This window comes from Saimiri boliviensis, chromosome 17 (assembly GCF_048565385.1).
Source record: "Saimiri boliviensis isolate mSaiBol1 chromosome 17, mSaiBol1.pri, whole genome shotgun sequence".
NCBI lineage: Eukaryota > Metazoa > Chordata > Mammalia > Primates > Cebidae > Saimiri > Saimiri boliviensis.
In genome coordinates, this window is record NC_133465.1 from 30067281 (window position 1) to 30088048 (window position 20768).

At 49.0% G+C, this 20768-nt stretch overlaps 1 protein-coding gene across 2 annotated transcripts; it reads right to left on the minus strand.

Annotated features, from left to right (window-relative positions):
- Positions 1-6886: 6886 nt before the first annotated feature.
- Positions 6887-20437, minus strand: PIPOX (pipecolic acid and sarcosine oxidase). Of its 2 annotated transcripts, none has more exons than XM_010342070.3 (8): positions 20258-20437; positions 18645-18793; positions 10872-11085; positions 10409-10591; positions 9337-9450; positions 8809-8967; positions 8142-8217; positions 6887-7854 (listed from the first exon to the last, which is right to left on the minus strand). In XM_010342070.3, the coding sequence occupies exons 1-8, from the start codon at positions 20369-20371 to the stop codon at positions 7724-7726; spliced, it is 1140 nt and encodes a 379-aa protein (XP_010340372.1). In that variant the 5' UTR covers positions 20372-20437; the 3' UTR covers positions 6887-7723. The 2 variants fall into 2 exon arrangements, with proteins under 2 accessions (XP_010340372.1, XP_003931490.1); XM_003931441.4 differs by having other exon boundaries at positions 9337-9483.
- Positions 20438-20768: the final 331 nt, after the last annotated feature.

Below are 20768 nucleotides of genomic sequence, written 5' to 3' on the forward strand. Positions count from 1 at the left end.
TTTGAAGCTGACAGACATGATGTCATTTCACCAGGAAATAGTTTCATATCCCTCAAAGAAAAGAAAATGAGGCCAGGCACGGTGGCTCACGTCTGTAATCCCAACAGTTTGGAAGACCGAGGCAAGTGAATCACTTGAGCCTAGGAGTTGAGACCAGTCTGGGCAACATAGAAAGCCTCCATCTCTACAAAAACTAAAAATAATTAGCCAGGCATGGTGGTGTGTGCTTGTAGTGCCAGCTACTTGGGAGGCTGAGGTAGAAGGATCACTTGAACCTGGAAGGTCAAGGCTGCAGTGACCTGTGATAGCACCACTGCACTTCAGCCCTTCAGCCTGGGTGACAGAGTGAGAAGATGTCAGAATGTCAGAAAAGAGAGGAGATGAGAAGAGAGGACAGGGAAGGAGAGGGGAGGGGAAGGAAGGAAAGGAGAGGGGAGGGGAAGATATGAGAGTCTCACTCTCTCGCCAGGCTGGAGTACAGTGACGCCATCTTGGCTCACTGCAACCTCCACCTCCTGGATTCAAGCTATTCTCCTGCCTCAGCCTCCTGAGTAGCTGGGACTATAGGCACACACCACCACCCAGCTAATATTTTGTATTTTTGTTTCTATTTTATTTTATTATTTATTTTTTTATTTTTATTTTTTGAGACAGAGTCTTTGCTCTGCTGTCGCCAGGCTGGAGTGCAGTGGCACGATCTCAGCTCACTGCAACCTCCACCTCCCAGGTTCAAGGGATCCTTCTGCCTCAGCTGGGAACTACAGGTACCCACCACCATGCATGGCCAATTTTTTTATTTTTAGTAGAGATGGGGTTTCACCGTATTGGCCAGGCTGGTCTCTAACTCTTGACCTTGTGATCCACCTGCCTTAGCCTCCCAAAGTGCTGGGATTACAGGTGTGAGCCACCTGCTGCACCGGGCCGACCTTTTTTTTTTTTTTTTTTTTTTTTTTTTCCTAAATAGAAACAAGGCCTTGCTCTTTTGTCCTGGCTGGAGTGCAATGACATGATCATAACTCACTGCAGCCTCAAACACCTGGCCTCAAGTGATCCTCCCACCTCGGCCTCCCAAAGCACTGGGATTACAAGCATGCAACATCACACTCAGCCAGAAAATGACTCTTTATAAAACATAATCACAATACTTTTATCACATCTAAAACATGATAATTCCTTAATACAAAACATCCAGACACTGTTTAAATGTCCCTGATTTTATTATATATTTTTGTTATATATTTTATAATATGTATATTTAAATCGGTCTGTTTAGGATCCAAACAAAATTGAAGAGCTTTTTAAAAAATATGGTGCCTCGGGCCTTCTCCCTCAGCAATTCTGATTTAATTGGTCTTGGGTGGGACCCAAACATCACGATTTTTAAAGCTCCCCAGGTGGTTATAATGCGCAGCCAGGGTTGAGAAATGCTCTTTCCCCTACCAGCTTCCCCCCAACTCCATCGTGTTCATACCGTTAAACACTTCTCGTTTCCTGCCAGGCGACCAGGCAGCCCCCAGAGCCGCTCAGACCAGGTGAGGGCTGCCCATCTCCAGGTTCCTCTTTCAAGGTGGGCTCGAACTCTCTGTGGACACAGTATTCCCTTTCCCTACAGATTCTCTCACCAAGTGCATTTGTTCTCATCTCTTTCTCTCCTAATAGACCTGGTGCTTGTTCTTGCCTTCCAAGCGTAGCAGATTTTTTTTTTTGGCGTGAAAATAGCAAAATTCCTGCCTCAGGAAAAAGTGAGAACTTCCCTGGGGACTGTCACTCTTTGCTCCGACGCCTCAGTGCTGTGCTGGAGCTGAGCATGGGGCCTGCTGGGGGCTTGGCAGCAGATGAAAGGGAAACCAGGGATTCAAGTGGGACTTGAACCCAGCACATTTCGGGGAATCTAAGAAACCCTTCTCTCCTGAAGATGTTGGCCCCAGGAGCATTTTGGAGAGAGATGCCCGAGTCCCTCACTCTGTGCCTCTGTTCACAGCTGTGACCTGCCTTCCCACAGCTGCTGCTTCCGTTCTCCAGCCCCTGACCCCCTCACTCCACTTGCCTTTCGTTCCTTTCTCCGGTGCCCACCCCCACACTCCATGCCTCACTGAATGTTGGTGAAACAAATCTAGTCTAAAATAATGAGCAATCAACCACCCTGATGCTTGGGGGCAGGCTGGGCAGGGGCTGGATTCGGCTCCTGGGTAGGAGCTGAATCATTTATAAGGCTTAATAAATATGCAGATGAGCAGTGCTAACTAGGAACCCCAGAGATGGGCTTATTCATGATTCAACGTTATATAAATGTCAAGGGTCCTGCCTGTTAGAATCCCACCCCTTATCTCTGCTGCTCCTCCAGGGCTGACAGATCCAGCCCACCTTGGGCCTCCCCGATTCTCCCTAACCCAGGTGCCAGTATCAGCCCTGTCTTAGGCCAGATATCTATTTCAGACCCTACCCCCAGGGTAATAAAAATCCTAGACCCCCTTTCTAGCCAGCAGACTTCCAGAACTTTTGAGGGGAGGCCCTGGCCTTCAGACAAGCCTCTACAGGCCCAAATAGCAGGGCTTCTCATTTTTTAAAAAAGATTTCCAAGGAAGGAATACAAGAATGCTCATCTACATATTTTAGTATCTCACAAATATACCTAATGGGATGGATTTCCTGAAGTCTAACTTTAATCCCTCTTGCTCCACTAAAAGCCCACTATTAAAAAACCAAATTCTTGGCCAGGTGCAGTGGCCCACACCTGTAATCCCAGCACTGTGGTAGGCCAATGTGGGCAGATCACAAGGTCAGGAGATGGAGACCATCCTGACCAACATGGTAAAACCCCATCTCTACTAAAAATACAAAAATCAGCTGGGCATGGTGCCCATGCCTGTAATCCCAGTTACTTAGGAGGCTGAGGCAGGAGAATCACTCGAACCAGGGAGGCAGAGGTTGCAGTGAGCCAAGATCGCACCACTGCGCTCCAGCCTGGGTGACAGAATGAGACTCTGTGTCCAAAAAAAAAAAAAAAAAAAAAAAAAAACACGAAATTCTCTTTCATCACTCCTCCGAGAAGTAAAATGCAGGCATGGAGTTAACTTTCCAGCCGACTGTCTCCAGACTGACTCAGCCTCCTCTGACCTTTCTAGAGTTGACCCTCCTTCCTGGGCACACTCACATTCCTTAAGCTCTGAAATTCATTCTGGGATGCCAAACTCTGCTGCGGTCTTAACTGGTACTGAGGACAGTGTATACCTCCTCCTCTCCCCACCACCATCCCTGACTGGTACCCCATCATCACCCGGGTCTAAGGACTCAAATTACTTTGCCCTGACTCTCCTCCCTCTTTGCCTGTCTTTCCCGATTTCCCCTCCATCTCCTCATCTTTTGGCGAGGCTGAGAGATGAAAAATTGGGTCAGAGTCACGAAGGCATCGATTACCTCTGCTCTCCCTTCTTTCCTGGCCTGGCTTTCTTCCCTCCCACCCCCAGTCTATTTTCAGCCTGCCTCTGCTTTCCTCAGTCTGCTTGCCAACCAGGCCAGCCTTTCTCTTAGCTGCCCTTATCTCTCCTCTGCAGCCTGTGCAGACCCTAGCTGCCCTTCCAGAGGTCTCTTCTTGCCTGCCCGATTGATTTTGATTTTATTCCATCTTGAAGAGCTGTACGGCCTGTCTGAAAGGGGATGGCTGGCCACGCTCAGGCAGAAGGGAAGCAGAGAGAGAAAACTGGTTGGTCTGCTTAGGAAAATCCTTCGATATAACTGAAACTCTCAGGTTGTCCCGGGACCCCTTCTGCAATGACTTTGGCTTTCCTCTAGGCCCAGAGACTATTCCCGACATCTCCTCCACAATCCCACCCCACCCCACCTAAGAAGTACTGGTTCCCCACCCCCACCTTGGGCATTCTGGGCCCGTGTCCTTTGCCTTTAGAGGTGTGTGGCATCCCTGCAGGTGCTGGCCTGCACATTGTCAATCTCTTCTTTCCCAATTTCTTGTCTCTCTGCATTCTTCGCTGGCCCGATCCATCCCCCAACACCCATCCTTCCTCACTCACCCCCTGCCTCCTCCCACTCTTTCCTGGGCTCATCTGGAGAGGCCTCCGCCAGCTGAGGCAGGGCTTGAGAGCAGCCCCCACTCGTCCTTTCTCAGCCTCCGGGAGACACTGGTCCCTCCTTTAGCTGCCACCAACAAGCTGAATAAGGCTGGATATTTTGGAAGGGAGCTGCAGCTGGCTGGGGGAGGGGGTGGCACCGAGAGAAGCCAGAGGGAACTGCGGGCAGCTGTGGGGTGAGAGGGGACATTCCGAGCATCTTTCTCCCGAACTTTCTCAGCTTGGGAGCTGCTGAGATCTTATTCTGGTCCTTCTCTGTGTCTCATGCGTCTCTCCCCGCCGGTGATAACACAATACCTTGCTTTACAACTCAGAACATTCTTTCACCTGCATCCAAAGGCCTGCATGGCATACTCCTTCTCTTTCAAGTCTGCCCAAAGGCCCCTCCTCTGTGAGTCCTACCCTGACCGCCCACCTGAAAGGTCAGACCCTCCCCCAGCATTCTCTGTCACCTCCTCATCACCCTGCTCTGTTTTATCCCCAAAGCATTTATCACTTTCAAATATATAATTACTACATGAATTGCCTATGTGCCTCCTTCTCACTGGACTGTAAGCTTTATAAGAATGAGATTTTTTTTTTTTTAGTCCAGGTGTAGTGGCTCACACCTATAATCCCAGCACTTGGGGAGACCAAAGTGGGTGAATCACTTGAGGCCAGGAGTTCAAGACCAGCCTGACCAACATAGTGAAACTCCATCTCTACCAAAAAACAAAACAAAACATACAAAATAATTAGCCAAGCGTCGTATTGGTGGGCACCTGTAATCCCAGATACTCTCGAGGCTGAGACAAGAGACTCACTTGAACCCAGGAGGCGGGGGTTGCAGTGAGCTGAGATTGTGCCACTGCACTCCAGCCTGGGCAATAGAGTGAGACTCTGTCTCAAAACAAAAACAAAACAAAAAAAAAAGAATAAGATCTTTTAAAAATTGTGGTTGAAAACACATAACAAAATTGACCATCTTAACCACTTTTAAGTGTACGGCTCAGTGGCATTAAGTACATTCACATTGTTGTGCAACCAATCTACAGAACTCCTTTCATCTTGTAAAACTGAAAATCTGTACCCATTAAACAAATCCCCATTTCCTCCTCCCAGATCCTGGCAACCGCTATTTACTTTCTGTCTCTATGACTCTGACTACCCTAGATACCTTGTATGGATGGAGTGGAATAATACTACCTGTCTTTTTGTGATTGGCTTATTTCACTTAGCGTAATGTCCTCGAGTTTCATCTATGTGGTGGCATATATCAGAATTCCCTTCATTTATTTATTATTTTTAGACAGATCTTGCCCTGTCGCTTGGCTTACTGCGACCTCCACCTCCCGGGTTCAAGTGATTCTCCTGTATCAGCCTCCCGAGTAGCTGGAATTACAGGCATGTACCACCACCCCTGGCTAATTTTTGTATTTTTAGTAGAGACAGGATTTCGTCATGCTGGCCAGGCTGGTCTCCAACTCCTGGCCTCAAGTGATCCACCCACCCTTGGCCTCCAAAAGCGCTGGGATTACAGGCATGAGCCGCCAGGCCCGGCCAGAATTCCCTCTATTTCTAAGGCTGAATGACATTACACTGTATGTCCATATCATGTTTTGTTTATCCATTCATCCATCCGTGGACACCTGGGTTGTTTCTGCCTCTTGGCCATCGTGAATAATGCTGCTCTGAACAGGAGTATATAAATAACTCTTTGAGATCCTGTTTTCAGTTCTTTTGGGCATATACCAGAAATGTAATTGCTGGATCATATGGTAATTCTATTTTTAATTTTTTGAGGAACAACCATACTGTTTTAGAACAGGGATTTTTATCTGTTTTGTTCACTGATACATCCACAGTGCCTCACATAGTGCCTGGCACATAATAGAGGCTCACTCAGTATTTGTGTTTTGAACAAATACATGAATGAATGATCTTAATTGATCCTCACACACCCCTGTGGAGTTGGTCGGTATTATTATTCCCATTTACAGATATGATGATTCCCGTTTTATAGAGGCTGAGGTTCAGGGAACCAGCTGAGAGCACACAAAAAGCAGACTTGGCATGGGGTTGATGGGCTTGGCTGGCTTTTTTAACTCACTGTAGAATCAGCACTGATACACGTGCCTAGGCCCTTAAGGACTCAGGCAGTTGAAGAATCATTTCCTCCGTGTTGTATTTCCTTTGGGAATATTCGTACTGTCATTCTCACTGCCTGCTCCTCCTCCTCCTGTGACTCCCCATAACACATCCCCGCCTTCCCTGCCCAGTCCCAGTTTTTCTCTCCCCAGGGCATTTTAACTTGTTCTCTGGACTCAAACTGGCCTGATCTGGAGATCCTCCAGGTAGGTTTCATCTGAGTGCATCTAGCCTTGCTCGAGTCCCTGTTTCCACCCCTCACCCCTCCACCCACCTTGGGGTGGTTATAAGCCTGTTCCCTTCCAAAGCAATTAGTGCAAGGAGGCCAGCCGACTCGGTGCTAATGCTGTTTCATTAAGTGGGCGCAATCCTAATGATAATAAAATGGCACATTTAACATTCAAACATTGAACAGGGTTTCTAAGCGAGTGTGTCTCTTTCTTTCTGGTATAACAGCTCCATCTTCATAAGGGCCTGACAATACACCTTAATGAGAGACTGGGGAGATGAGTCTCTTCACAGAACCAGAGAGGGGGTGAGGAGGAGACAAAGAATCCAAAGAAAGGGGGTGCAGCACATTGAGGGGATAAGGACTCCAAGGGTTCCTGGGTTAATGGATTCTGTGGTGCTAATTTAGACAATTAGAGTCTGGAAGAAATGAGGTCACACAGAAAAGAAAGCCCACTACAGACTTCATGCAGGGCAGTTATTTATTTGTTCCACAAATATTTATTTGGTCATCGAAGACAAGCCAGATTGTATGGGCATTTGTGATGGAGGCTGGCTCTAGCTTTCGGAAAAGGAACTCCAAGGGCACAGTGATCTCTGAGATCATCTTGCTCACCCTCCTCTGGGCAGACTTATTCAGATCCATCCCACGCTCTTCAAATATCCCAGCAAAGAGAATTTTTTTTTTTTTTTTTTTTTCTGAGACAGAGTCTCACTCTTGCTGCCCAGGCTGGAATGCAATGGCAAGATCTCAGCTCACTGCAACCTCCTGGGTTCAAGTGATTCTCCTGCCTCAGCCTTCTGAGCAGCTGGGATTACAGGCATCTGCCACCACATCTGGCTAATTTTGTACTTTTAGTAGAGACAGGGTTTTACCACGTTGGCCAGGCTGATCTTGAACTCCTAGCCTCAGGTAATCCGCCCGCGTGGGCCTCCCAAAGTGCGACCATTACAGGTGTCCGGCCCCCCAACAAAGAGAATTTTTAACAACTGCTTTGGTCTCCGGAGCCAGTTCTTGTGCCCTCTTCTTACTGATATATCCATCCCAAAGGTCCTCACTCCTCTGCAATTGTAGAATATCTGATCAACATTCTGGGAGCAAGAAAGTAGTTGCGAAATGGGGAGCTGGCCAAGGAAAGAAGGTAGACTTAATCATCTGTGTTTACAGGGATTCAAGTGAGGCAGAAGAAAAGGATGACATCACAGGGACACTCCCTTCATCTGAGACATCCCCGTCTGTGAAATTGGCTCCTGTGCACAGAAGGGAGGCTTCTGACCAGAGGTCAAAGATGGGCTTTGCCCAGGCTTGGGAAACGACTGATTCGAAAAGGTGCCAGGTCATAAGATGGTGTTAATTTCATGCTTAATTCATACAGGATCTTCCCCACCACAGGGGCCAGCTTGAACCCGTGCCCTGGGAAAAGAAGAGCAGACTCTCAGGCAGCCTCAGAGACAGAGAGGCTGGGCTCTCTGCACATCCCCTACTTACCCAGACAGGGCTGACTGCCCTCCTGATCACAGCCCAAAGCCAGAAGCAGCCTCCCACCATGAATACCCCTTCTCTGACTGCCCAGCCTCCTTACACAGACAATGTCCAGGCCAGCACCTATCTGAGCAGCTCAGAGTGTGGTAAATACCATTTTGCCTGGCACCGAGGTCGGTCAGCTTTAAGGTACCCCATTCCCCCCAGCTCAGACTCACCAGAGAATCCAGCACCAATGACAATGTTGTCGTACTTTGGGTGGTGATCGAGAATGAAGTGCTCATCAGGGGTGTTCTAGAAAGAAACAATCACACCTCGTGTCCTTCGAGGCTCCAGGGAAGAGGAAGAACTGCAAGCTCTGACAGGAAGGGGCTGGGCTGGATTTCTTTCCAGAAAGGATGGAATGGGACATAGGGATGCTTCCCGCATGCCAGCGCCCCTCTGGGCATGCCAGTCTTTCTCATTTGTCCATCTGCCTTTCTTCTCGCACAGAGCTATGAACACAGTAGGTGTTCAGTTAATCTTTGTAAACTAACTTTAGCCAAGATGCCTCAGGCCCTAGTGACATCTGTCTCTTCTCTTTGTCCCTAAGGCCTGCTCAACTGGAGGAGCTTGCCAAAAAATCTTTTAGAGCTCTTCTGGGAATCAGAGTGAAGGACTGACTGCCAGGCGTAGCCTAGTTTCCTAATGAAGAAGAATAGGAATAATTTCTAACAGGCCCCTCTCTGGTAGAGGTGAACCGACCCACAGAAATGAGCTCCTTTGTTTAAAGTCATACACTGTGTCAGGGGTCAAACAATCAGGCCTGGCCCGTGCGAAGTCTGTCTCCTTCTCCCCTTCTGCAGAATGGTGAGGGGGCCCAGGGAGGCTGGCCAGACCCCTTACCGTGTACATGCAGTGCTCGATGATGGCAGGTTCGGGCTTCAGGTCAGGTAAGTAATCTCTGACAAAGCGTTTCAGGATCTCGATGTCTTGGCTCTCTGCGGGTGCTGTGGGGCAGTCCCGCTCCTCAGGGTCTGCATGGTTGCCGTGGTGATAGCTGACCTGGCTCCCAATCAGAGCAGCGTGAATGGCGAGGGCTGGCCTTCCATGCACACCCACAGCCAAGGGGCAGGCGTGTACACAGGACAGTCCCATCCATCATTCCAGCCTTCCCACTCCTGGCAGGTGCTGCAGGCTGTCACCTGAGACTGCTTAGCTCTTGGTCCCTACAACCACTCTATGTTTGCAAAGGAAGGGCTCCTTTTGCTGGGCCTCAGGGCAGCTTAGGGTCTTTCCTTGCAAATCACCAAGAGCAAAGCAGACTCCTGCTAATGCCCCGGGACCCAAGGGCGTCTGTGGAGGGGAAAATCAGAGCAGCTGCCCCCAATCTGCACGGGCCTCTATCAGCCTTATCTCGGTCTTTCTGCTCACCTTCATCAGCTCTGGGTACTCTCCTGCGGGCAGTCCATAGATGTGATGGGAACTCAGGCCCAGTGTCAGGAAGCACGGAAAGGCCTGGGACACACCATAGCTCCTAGGAACCATCTGTCGCCAATAACACACATTGATCCTCAGAGTCTTGAGGCAGGGAGAGGAAGTGGGAGATGAAGAAAAGCCATGGAACCCCACAGCAATGAGAGCAGTTTCTTTGGGGCCCTGAGGCCCTTGAACACAAGCCTGAACACCCCATTGAATTCATCCATGCTTGTCTCTTATCTACCTGTCACATGTGTTATGATGCACAAAGATCTCCAAGTCTCTGTCTCTTCTCCCGTTCTTAGTTTTTTCCCATAACTATACCCAGCCCCAGCCCTATTTCTCTCTCGGGGAATTAATAAGACCTCAGATTTATCGAGTGCTTACTATAAGCCAGGTTGTGTTCTAAAGGCTTTATTTTTATTTCGTTTCATTTTTTTTTGAGATAGGGTCTTGCTCTGTCACCCAAGCTGGAGTGCAGTGGTAGAATCACAGCTCACTGCAGCCTCAACCTCCCACACTCAGGGCGATCCTCCCTGCCTCAGACTCCCGAGTGGCTGGAACTACAAGCACATGCCACCATACCTGGCTAATTTTTCTTAGTTTTTGTTAAGACAGGGCCTCGCTGTATTGCCCAGGCTGGTCTTAAACTCCTGGGCTCAAGCAATTCTCTGCCTCAGTCTCCCAGAGTGTTGGGATTATAGGCATCAGCCACCACACGTGGCCTCTAAAGGTTTTACATACAGCATCTATTAGGTTGATGCAAAAGTAATTGTGGTTTTTGCCGTGACTTTGAATGGTAAAACTGCAAATTCTTTTGCACCAGCCTAATAATTCAATTCTCCAACATCTCTATGACATAGCTATCATCCCCCATATCACAGCTGATATAACTGAGGCCAGTGAGGTGAACGAATTTGCCCCAGTTTGTCCACCAGCAAGAGGTAGATCCAGGACTCAAGTTTGACTCCATCTGGTTCCAAAGCTTCTCTTAAGCACCAACTCTCAGGCTTTCAGCTCCTCTTACCTGGAGAGGCAGCTCAATGCCCAGGGGACGGAGGAGCTGGTTGGTCCAAGGACCGGCTGTGATGACCAAGCTCTTAGCTCGGTAGCTCCTGGAGGTGGTTTTCACCGTGACTGGTAGGCCTGGGTTTATCTCCACCACCTTCTCTCCGTCACACACTACGCCTCCTAGCTGTCCAACCACATCCTGAAAGGGCAGGAGCAGGGAAAGGTGAATTCGTTCTGTATGTGGTTCACCCTGGTGGACAAAAAGCCTTTCGCCTAGGGCAGAAAAGAGTACAGAATCTACACCTGCCCTATATTGACAAGGCCAGCAGTGTATATTTCACTGCCTTGCCCAAAAAGTCAAGACTAAAACCAGCAGGGTAAAGGCCTCATCCAGAGGGTGGGTCTTGGGCTGGCTGATCGGGACCCAGGATGCCCAGAGCGGGGAGCACCTGCATTGCCCCACTGCTATACCACGTTACCTGCAGGGCTCTGAGAGCCTTGTCTGCATAGAGAACTCCTCCGAACTTGTCCAAGAGCCCCACTTCTCCCCTGGTCAACCGGATATCTGGGAAATGTTGCTTCAGTTCCTCAGATGAAAGACACTGGTGTTCTACCCCCTCCCTAGACAGAATGGCCTGGATTGTCTTTAATTCTTGATTCTCCTTCATTCCTAGAAGCAGTAATCCAGTCTGCCTGTTAAGAAATAAGTCACCTAGGTGAAGGTGTGTTTCAAAATCCTGGGCCCGATGTGGTGGCTCACACCTGTAATCCCAGCACTTCCCGAGGCTGAGGCAAGAGGATCACTTGAGGCCATTAGTTCACTAGCCGCCTGGGCAATGTCATGTGACCCTGTCTCTGCAAAAAGTAAAAATTTTTTTTAAAAATTAGCCAAGCGCGGTGTCGCATGCCTGTGATCCCAGCTATTTGGGAGGCTGAGGTGGGAGGATCACTTTAGCCAGGGAGGTCAGGTTTGCAGTGAGCCATGATCGCACCACTGCACTCCAGCCTGGTTGAGAGAGCAAGTCCCTGTCTCAAAACAAAAGAAGGCAAAGCCCTGGGCCATTTGCTCTCCTTTAGGAGAGATCTCGGGTCCAGGTGTAGGCCCTGAGAGGAGTCATGGCCTCGTATTTAGAGAACAGGTGAAGCCATCTAGAGTCAGTTGGTAGAGTCCCAGTATTCTCATGCTGATTTCCAGCCCATTCCCAAGTCCGCCCTTGGCTCTCACTACTGGTTTTCTTGTCCCCTATCCCCCTTCTCAGGACCCATCCTGCCCTTGAGGGCAGAGATCTAAGTCCTCTTTCATGTTCCATGGCTTGGAAGTGGTGGAAGTTCAGTCAATTTGATGAGATTTCCTCGCCTTCCTCCTGTCCCTGACCCCATTCACTATTTTGATCTCTCTGTTCTGTATTCTCCTCTGCCTCCCCGCTTCCACGCCACCCTCTGCTCTGGCCCCTTTCCTCTTTCTCTTTCTTGTCAGATATGTTTGTGCCTTCCTGTGTGTCTGTCTCTGTCTCTCAGTTCCTTAGAGGCAGCCTGTTTTGTGAGAAGGGTCTTACACTGGGAAACCTGGCTCTGTCTCTAGTCCTGGCTTCACCTTAGCATGACCTTGATCAGGTCGCTCACCTCTCTGGGCCCAGATTCCTCCTCTGTAACATGCCTGTTGAACTGCTGATGGTTCCACACCAGGATGGTACCCCCGGCTCACCCACCCACCCTCCCAGGGACAACTGAAAATGGCATGAGCCATTTCTGTAGTTGGCACAATGCCTGGGGCTGCCACTCCTATTCGGTCGGCAGGGGCCAGGGATGCTACACCTGCAATGCTCGAGAAGATTCCACCCCAAATTCCAATGGCGTTCTCATGCGGAAACACTGGTAGACGGTCTCCCAGAGCTCCAGCAATGCATTCAGTGACTCCGATTTTGTTTCTCCCTGTACCTCCCTCTATGCTTTCGCTCCCTAAGGGAGTAAAAGCTGTTTCTCTTTCATGCTTCCTGCCTCTCTGTCACAAGAGACCAGATAGAGCTCCTTTTGGGGGTGGGGGGAACGGATAGAAACAATGGAAGAGTCACTCTGGCCTTTGGGACCGTTCCTGTGGTCCTTCTCCGTTTCAGCTGCTGCACTGCCCAGCAGCGGCCTGGTACATCCCCAGGTAGTGCGTATAAAGCTCGTAATAGCCTATAATGGAGTCTCATGGATATTACATGCTTCCAAATCCCACATTATCTGGTTGGGGGGATTAAAGAGAAGATTGGGAGGGGGTAGGGACACAGTAGGCCCTGGGGCGGGTGTCAGTACACAGAGCCGCGCGGTGTGCCCAATCCATTTGCCACGGCCCCCGCCTACCCAGCATTCACCACCAGCGAATAGCAACGAGAGCTGTGCCTTTGCAACACTCAACAGAGGAGAGACGCCGTGGACGTCCCTGCTCGCAGCACACCGTCTTTGTTCTGTGGCCCCAAAAAGAACTTCGCGTTGGGTCAGAGGTAATAAAAACTTGCCTAGTCAACTTTTTTTTCCCAAGATGGAGTCTTACTCTGTCACCCAGGCTGGAGTGCAGGGGCGCGATAGCTCACTGCGACCTCCGCACCCCAGGTTTTAGCGATTCTCCTGCCTCAGCCTCCAGAGCAGCTGGAATTACAGGTGCGCGCCACAACCCCCAGCTAATTTTTGTATTTTCTTTTAGTAGATACGGGGGTTTCACCATGTTGGCCAGGCTGGGCTCGAACTCCTGACCTTGGGATCCACCTGCCTTGGCCTCCCAAAGTGCTGGGATTACAGATGTGAGCACTGTGCCTGGCCAAATATTTTTTGTTTCTATGGAGATAGGGTCTCACTCTATCACCCAGGCTGGAGTGCAGTGGCACATTCACAGCACACTGCAGCCGTGAGTGAGCTCCTCCTGCCTCAGCCCTCCAAGTATCTAGGACTACAGGCGCATGCCACCACACTTGGCTAATTTCGTGTGTGTAGACATAGGGGTCTCACTGTGTTGCACAGGCCTGTCTCAAACTCCTGGCCTCAAGCAATCCTCCTGCCTTGGCCTCCCAAACATCTGGGACTACAGGCATGAGGCACCACACTTGGCTAATTGTTTGTGTTTTGTCAACACAAGGGTCACTTGCTGTGTTGCCCAGGCCTGTCTCAAACTCCTGTCTTGACCTCCCAAAGTGCTAGGATTACAAGCATGATCCCCTGTGCTCAGCCCTAGTAAACTTCTTAGTCAACAAATAAGTATGAAGTCACGTATGTATATTTCCTTGAGCCCTTTTTACCCAATAGGGTCCTGGCTGGGTGGGATTCTGGGAGAGACCTGGCTTAAACCACACCTAAGCAGATGTAACGTGAGATCCCTGACCCGGAAATTCCAGAGCAGCATATTCTAACCTCTGCCTGCTATACCAGCCTTGGCCTCTCATATGCTCTGAGATTTCCTTTCCCTTTTTCCATCGTTTCATCCTCCTTTTCTTCCTCCTTCTTTCCTTCTTTCCTTGAAATAACACCTCTTACGGGGATGTACCGTATGGGAAAAATGAACGCATGCCAAGACAATGGGCAAATCTGTAGAATTATGAAATGCTGAGTGATGTTCTAATTCCCAAGCCGTCCTGTGGTAGATGAAGCGGGAGCTCCCCATTCCTGGGAGTAATCAGTGAGCTGATTCCGCCGGTGAATGTAATTGTGCCGATTGTAATCATTTTGCTCCAGCTCTCTGCCCCTGTGGCATTTATTTCTTAGCCCAGATATTGATCTAACAGCGGGAAATTTTCCATCCGAATGTGTGATGCCGGACCCTCCCCTAGTCCGAAGATGTGTTTGGGAAATTCTCATTTTCCGTGGATCACAGCTGAGCCATTTGGCCTGAGGGAAACCGTGCGCTGCTGGAGAAATGCCTTGGATTGGAGAGAGATTTTTGACCATTATGAGCAAATCGGAAATAAATGTAAAACACTGCCTGGAAATGCAAAGGCCTGTCATTATGGGAGATAGGTGAGAGGCTCCTATGGGAAGTGCTTAGAGAATTGGAAACCAGTCAGTCAAAACCGGGCTTGGAGAATGGGCCTTTTCCCCCCAGTATGAAGACAGATGACTTCCATGGGCAGATTGAAAATCATTTAAGTGCTTATTTTCTTAATGGCTTTTTCTAGATACCAACAAATAGACTGCTCGTTCTGCATCAATTTCTCACCCCTGTGCTCATGGCCTCCCTGTCTTCTTTTTTCTGCTTAGACCTGGGCTGCAAAGTTTGGGAAAGAGAAGGGTGAGAAGAGACAAGGTCATCTGCCAGAGGAAATTTGACCAGGAAATGAATGGTCAGGACTAGCTACAGAGAAGGACTTAAAGCCAGCGCTTGGGTTGCCAGGGAACCCTAGAAAAGAGTACAGCTCCCAGAATGCCCATCAGCTGAGTCAGGAGCATTTGATATGAACTATTCCTTCCTCCAGACCTAGCTTCACCCAGCACTAGGAAGAAGTAATTGAAGATTCCTCCCAAGGGCCGTGTTGACTCCTCTATGGCCCGACTAATGCCTCAGATGTGATGTAGGGAGTTGGTGATCAGGGATTTCCACCAGTTACTATGGCAGGACAGGGTGCACGATGGAGTGGGGAGGAATTGGGAGGGGAGGCTGCTCTCCCTGCACCTCTCATCTCCCATCCCAAGCTCCAGCTCTCCTCTCTCTGGATTAAAAATGCCAGGCAAGCCAGCTCTGAGTCACCTTGGGGAAGGGCTTCGAATGGGGACTTGGTAATGGCTGCTGTCTTTGTTGGTTTTGGAGGAGTGCTCGGCGTTTCATCTTCTGCTCAGTGGGCCGAGGTGGAATTGGTTAACAAAGACTGCTCCAGGGAGGGGATGTGGCTGACAAGCCAGACACTTCGCAGACACAAGAAGCAGCAGCTGCAGAGGGGGCCACCAGGTTCTGCCAGCAGCTGTACTGCCTACGGCTGTGATCTTGTCTGATATTGTCAGCTAAGCAGGGGCAGCCCGGGTCAGGAGCTAGATAGTAGGACTCAAAGGGAGAAGGCGGGGCAGGAAAGAGACGGGCCAGGGAGCTGGGTTTTGCTGTTGGAATCAGCGTCCTGGCTGTACACACACAAAAGATTCAGACCTTGTGATCTGACACATGTGTCATTGTCTGTTCCCAGAATATATGCAAATATACCAAACCCAGTCATGTTTAGTATGCCACTGTCATAGGAAGCAGCTGAACAGAATGAAAAGCACTGGACAGCCACCTGAACTGTCAACTCCCAAAGGTTTTTTGGTTTGTTTGTTTAATCATCATCAAATAGCATTAAGCATGTTCATATCTATCAGTAGTATTGTGGTATTGTGCTGGTTCTTCTAGAAGAACCTGGGGAGACGTAAGAACCACACCGATGAGGAATCATTTAGAAAACCAGAATCAGTAAAAGCTAAAGGAATTAAAATGGCTTTTAGCCCAAAGGTAGTAGAGCTGTATTTAGATACCATTCTGAGACTGGGAAATATCTGTTCTGTGTCCCTGCTAAGTAAAAGAACCAAATAAATTAGTGTTCCTGAGTACATTAGCCTAGCCGTAAGAGAGGACTTTTAATAATAGAATAATAACAACAATGGTAAGAATACTTAGCACTCTATAACACTTTAGAGGTTTTTAAAGCATATTCACATTACTTTTCATTTTTCATAACTGGGGCTGTGAGACATCAAAATGGTCTTTTAAGAGGTACCATGATATTTCCCTGTCTTTAAATGCACAGGAGCAGTCTTTTGACCTTGGATGATTTAGGCATGAACTTACTTGGAGACAGAAGTGGACAAGTTAACCAGTTTGAAGTATCTGCCAGGCCCAGGACCAGCAAGCTGCCACCTGGGGACCAAATCTGGCCTTCTGCCTGTTTTTGTCTGGTCCGTCAGCTGAGATGGTTTTTAAAATTTTAAATTGCTGACTTTTTTAATTCAAAGAAGAATAATGTAGAGTGACACCTGAAAACTATATGAAGTTCAAATTTCAGTGTCTATAAATAAAGTTTTATTAGAATACACCCAGGCTCACTTATTTACATCTTGCTTTCACGCTACAGTGGCAGAGTTGGATAATTGTAACAGAGACCACATGGCCTGCAAAGCCTAAGATACTTACTAGGTGGCCATTTACAGAAAAAACTGGCCAACCTCTATTCTAGACTTAAGAGTATAGTAATTCTGTGATTTGCATTAATGGGATAAGACGCTGAGTGTCTGGCAGCAATCCTCTCATGAGGTTGTGGGGAGAACGGAATGAGTTATAGGTATCAGATACTTAGAACAGCTCCGAGTTTCTTTTCTTTCTCTCTTTTTTTGAGACAGACCCTCACTCTGTCACCCAGGCTGGAGTACAGTAACACAATCTTGGCTCACTGCAACCTCTACCTCCCGGGTTCAAGTGATTCTTCTGCCTCAGTCTCCCTAATAGCGGGATTACAGGTGTCTGCCACCATGCCTGATTAATTTTTGTATTAGTAGGAGTTTCACCATTTTGGCCAGGCTGGTTTTGAACCCCTGACCTCAGTTAACCCACCTGCCTCAGTCTCCCAAAGTGCTGGGATTATAGGCGTAAGCCACCGCGCCCAGTGTAGTTTCTTACTGTAAACACCAAATATATTGTGAAGAGGAGGAGGAAGATGGTTTTCCAGGTGCTGTTCTAAGCCCATTACCTCACACCAGCACCACAACACAGGTATTAGTATCCCTACTTCACAGATGAAAAATCTGAGTCTCGCCGGAGGTTCAACAGCGCATTCCAAACCACACAGCTGAATGTGTCAGAGCTGAGATTTAGAGCCAGGCCCAGTTCCAAAGCCCTCCCAAATTCCTGTCCTCCTGCCAAAGAGGAGGACTGTGTGCTTCTGAGACTGTCCTACCCAAGGGTCCCTCTCCCTCTTTCCTGCCGCCGCTCCCCTTGGTTTCTGTGGCTATTGCATTCATCTGTCTCCTGCCTTTCTTCCCCTGTCGCTCAATGGAACAGGATGCAGCTGACACAGAATAGATGGAAAGGGCTGCCCCTTATAGAAAGGTGCTAGACACTGGGCCAAGTATTTCACAAAAGTCTCATTTAATCCTCACAGAGCCCTATGAGAAAAACTGAGGCACAGAGAAGTCAAGAAACTTCCAAGATCACATAGCTGGTGACGAGTAGAACATGAAGTCAAGCCTAAGCCTGTCTCACTCCGGACTCTTCTCCCTCAGAGATTCCAGACACTCTAGCATCTCTTAGTTGTCTCATCGTGTGCTGGGAAGAAGAGTGCCCTCCAAGGCCCAGGGCGATTCTTTTAGCAAAAGATGCTGAGCAGTATTCACAGACATCTGACAGAGAAGAGTCCCTCTGCCAGGCCACCCCACAGCAAGACATGCTCCTTTATTTGGGTGCTGGGTGCATTAGCTGCCTCTGAATAAATCTGTAATTAGCTGTCCCGGCTGTATTTGCATAATGGATTTCACTTTGTTCTTAAGTTAATGTTGTTTTTGCAATAGAACAGTAACCTCTTGGTTCCTGGCCATTAAAAAAACTGCCACCCTATAGGGCAGAGCCAGGTGACAGTAGAGCCAGGGTTTGTTGGAAGCTCAGTGAAGAGTCACAGAGGAGGTGGGAGGGGAGGCGGGGTGGTTAAAGTTCCCATTGCATCACGAGTACTTGAAAGGACAAGGTTTGGAGCGAGCCACGAAGGCAGCCAAGAAAGAGGTGCAGGCTCACTCCCGGGCAAGCAACCCAGCCTGGGGAACAGCCCCATTTTCTTCTTACAGGAAAAGGTATTCCGAGAGAACAAAATGGGTTTCTAGGGTTGCTATGGGGGGTGAGGACCCCGCAGGAAAAGTTATGATACTGGTTGGATATAAAGAATCTTGATAGTAGCCTCCTCCTCTATCCCAACCCCTCCCCTAAAAGACTGGCAGAGGCCTCTGCGGAGTTGAAAGTACACACTCCAGCAGATTCCCACGCCACTCGGGGCATCTGCCACATGGTGCCTTGCCAGCAGGCTTTCCAGTACTGCTTCTGCTAGCCTTGGACCCATGACCTGAACCCAGTCCTGCAACTCAGAGCCTGGCCAGAGTCAGCTGGACCTGTGGGGTGACCACCACGACAGCAGAACTCTCCCATGCGTCTGGTACTTCCTGAGCCCTAGTGTCCCTCCCATTGCATTCCCAATGTTCCATGGCACTGCCCCTTCACACACTACAAGCACCTGCGGGTACGGAGCCGCATGATTCAAGGAATTCCTCCCGCAGCCCACCTGTGCAGTTGGGTTCCAGCCTCGTGCTCCAGTTGGGCCCATATCTGATAGCACTCATGCATCATCCGGGTGTAAAAGTCTTGCAGGTATGCCTTTCGGATTATCCGGCTCTGTCCATGGGAGCTTCCTCGGGAATGTGGTAGAAAGAACTGGAAGTGGAAAACAAGAGAGACGAAGGAAGCCATCACCCCTCACACACAGCGTGTGCTGTCAACCAGGAGTCATTTATCCTTCAAATATTTCCACACAATCCAGGGAAAGATTACGCATAGGAAGATCATTTGAACGCGGGAATTCAAGACCAGCTTGGTCAATATAGCAAGATCTCGTCTCCTCAAAAATTTAAAAGCTAGCCAGGTGTGGTGGTATTTTTAATCCCAGTGGCTTGGGAGGCTGAGGTAGGAGGACTGCTGGAGCCCAGGAGTTTGAGGCTGCAGTGAACTATGATTGCACAGCCGCACCCAGCCTGGCAACAGAGTGAGATCCTGTCTCAAAAAAAAAAAAAAAAAAAAAATCCATACAATCTTTCCAAATTCTTTCTTTATGACCAATTTACTGACTCGGCAATCAAGACAGAAGTTGTTCAATAGCCCTAACTTGGGCTTCTTTTTTGCTAACATCGTTCATATCCAGAAGTTTCTTTGTTAGCTAGTCTTCAGCCATCCTGCTGCAATCTCACCTCACTTCAATTCATAAGGAAGCAAAATTAGAAAAAACCTTCCAGATCATGCTAGTCTCACCCCTTCATTTTACGAACAAGGGAACTGATGGTGACTTTACTTCTCTGTGGCTACAGATCACTCAGGGTAAGAGAACCACCTCAGGATTCAGCAACAATGAGTTTCCTGAGAGGATGAACCAGGAATCCCTTGGGCTTTGAGAAAACTGATAGAGAAATGAAAAAGGTTTCTAACTACTCTGGCTCGTTACCAAGAAGAGCAAACCGTAGCCAGCCTGGGTAGCTGCAGGCAGAATGGACAGGAGAGCCCACTGCAGTGAGAAGCTCTGCTGATAGCTGGGCCGCCCTGTCCTCGAAGGAGCCTGCAGACACAGCGCCCACCCACACATGCAGCGGTCACTGCAAACTGCACTGCATAGTGGGAAAAATAAGACCTCGGTCTCACTGATCATGTATCAAACGAGGAGGCTGCTATTATCTGGAGGTGGCAGAAACAAACAGAAGCTTCTAGGCCGGGAATATGCAGGGCAGACTCCTACCCCTTAGGCTGATAAATCAACATTTGCCTCTAGGCAAAATTACCTTTACTTTAGGTTACCCAGAACCAATTATTTTTCTGGGTCGGATCAACCATTTGGGCACAGAAGAGACAGAGTAGTGAGAAGGAGGAGAACAGGGCCTGGGATGCTTGGTCAAGGGCAGGAACTAGGAGGCAGGAGGAAGAGAAAATACGCCTAGATGTGGGTGTGAGGGATGTGAAACTTCTTTGAATTTTCATGAAACACACTAGGCAGCTAAGATACAAATTACACAGAATTTTTGATGATTCAGGCCCTTTGGCCTTGCCCTGCAGCCTGCTGGCTCTGGAAACCCCTCTACAGGGAAGGTGGGTAGGACAGTCCTTAAGGTCAGGGGTGCAGAAGGGACACAGTACCTGCTCCAGCAGGAGGACCCTCTTCCTGTGTTTGGCCAGGTGGTATGCAGTGAAGCAGCCCTGGATGCCTGCCCCAATCACAATGGCGTCATAGAGATCTTTCTGAGCTGCCATGGTGCCCACTCAGCCCCACAGCCACAGAGCCTCAAAGGCAAAGGCAAGCAAAGGCAACCTCCCGGCTGAAGGACGAGAATAAAGGCAAAGTCCAGCCTGGCCAGTGTTCCCACAATGCCCTGGGGCCATGTCCTCCCCATTCCCTCCCTGCCAAGCCTGGCCCAGGGCTCAGCCTCCCTTCTCCTGCAGAGCAGAGCTGGGTAGTCTGATTTGTGAGGTTTAGCCCAGCTCAGCTGCCAGCCTCACCCTTGTATCCCTGTGGCTTTCTATTCTTGGCTCAATTATTGTCATGCAAATGGATCCTTCCTTTGCCACCTTCCTGTCTCATTATGATCTTTGTCTCAGGACATCGGCCCTGGAATTTCAATGCCTCCTAGACCATACTGGGCACCGGGAA

Excerpts from the sequence above, each read along its gene's own strand:
- PIPOX (XM_003931441.4), bottom strand. The coding sequence starts at position 20,371 with ATGGCAGCTCAGAAAGATCTCTATGACGCCATTGTGATTGGGGCAGGC. Across the intron at positions 8,218-8,808 it reads TCGAGCACTGCATGTACACG|AACACCCCTGATGAGCACTT; the intron begins GTAAGGGGTCTG and ends GTTTCTTTCTAG. Across the intron at positions 7,855-8,141 it reads CATTGGTGCTGGATTCTCTG|GGCACGGGTTCAAGCTGGCC; the intron begins GTGAGTCTGAGC and ends TTCTTTTCCCAG.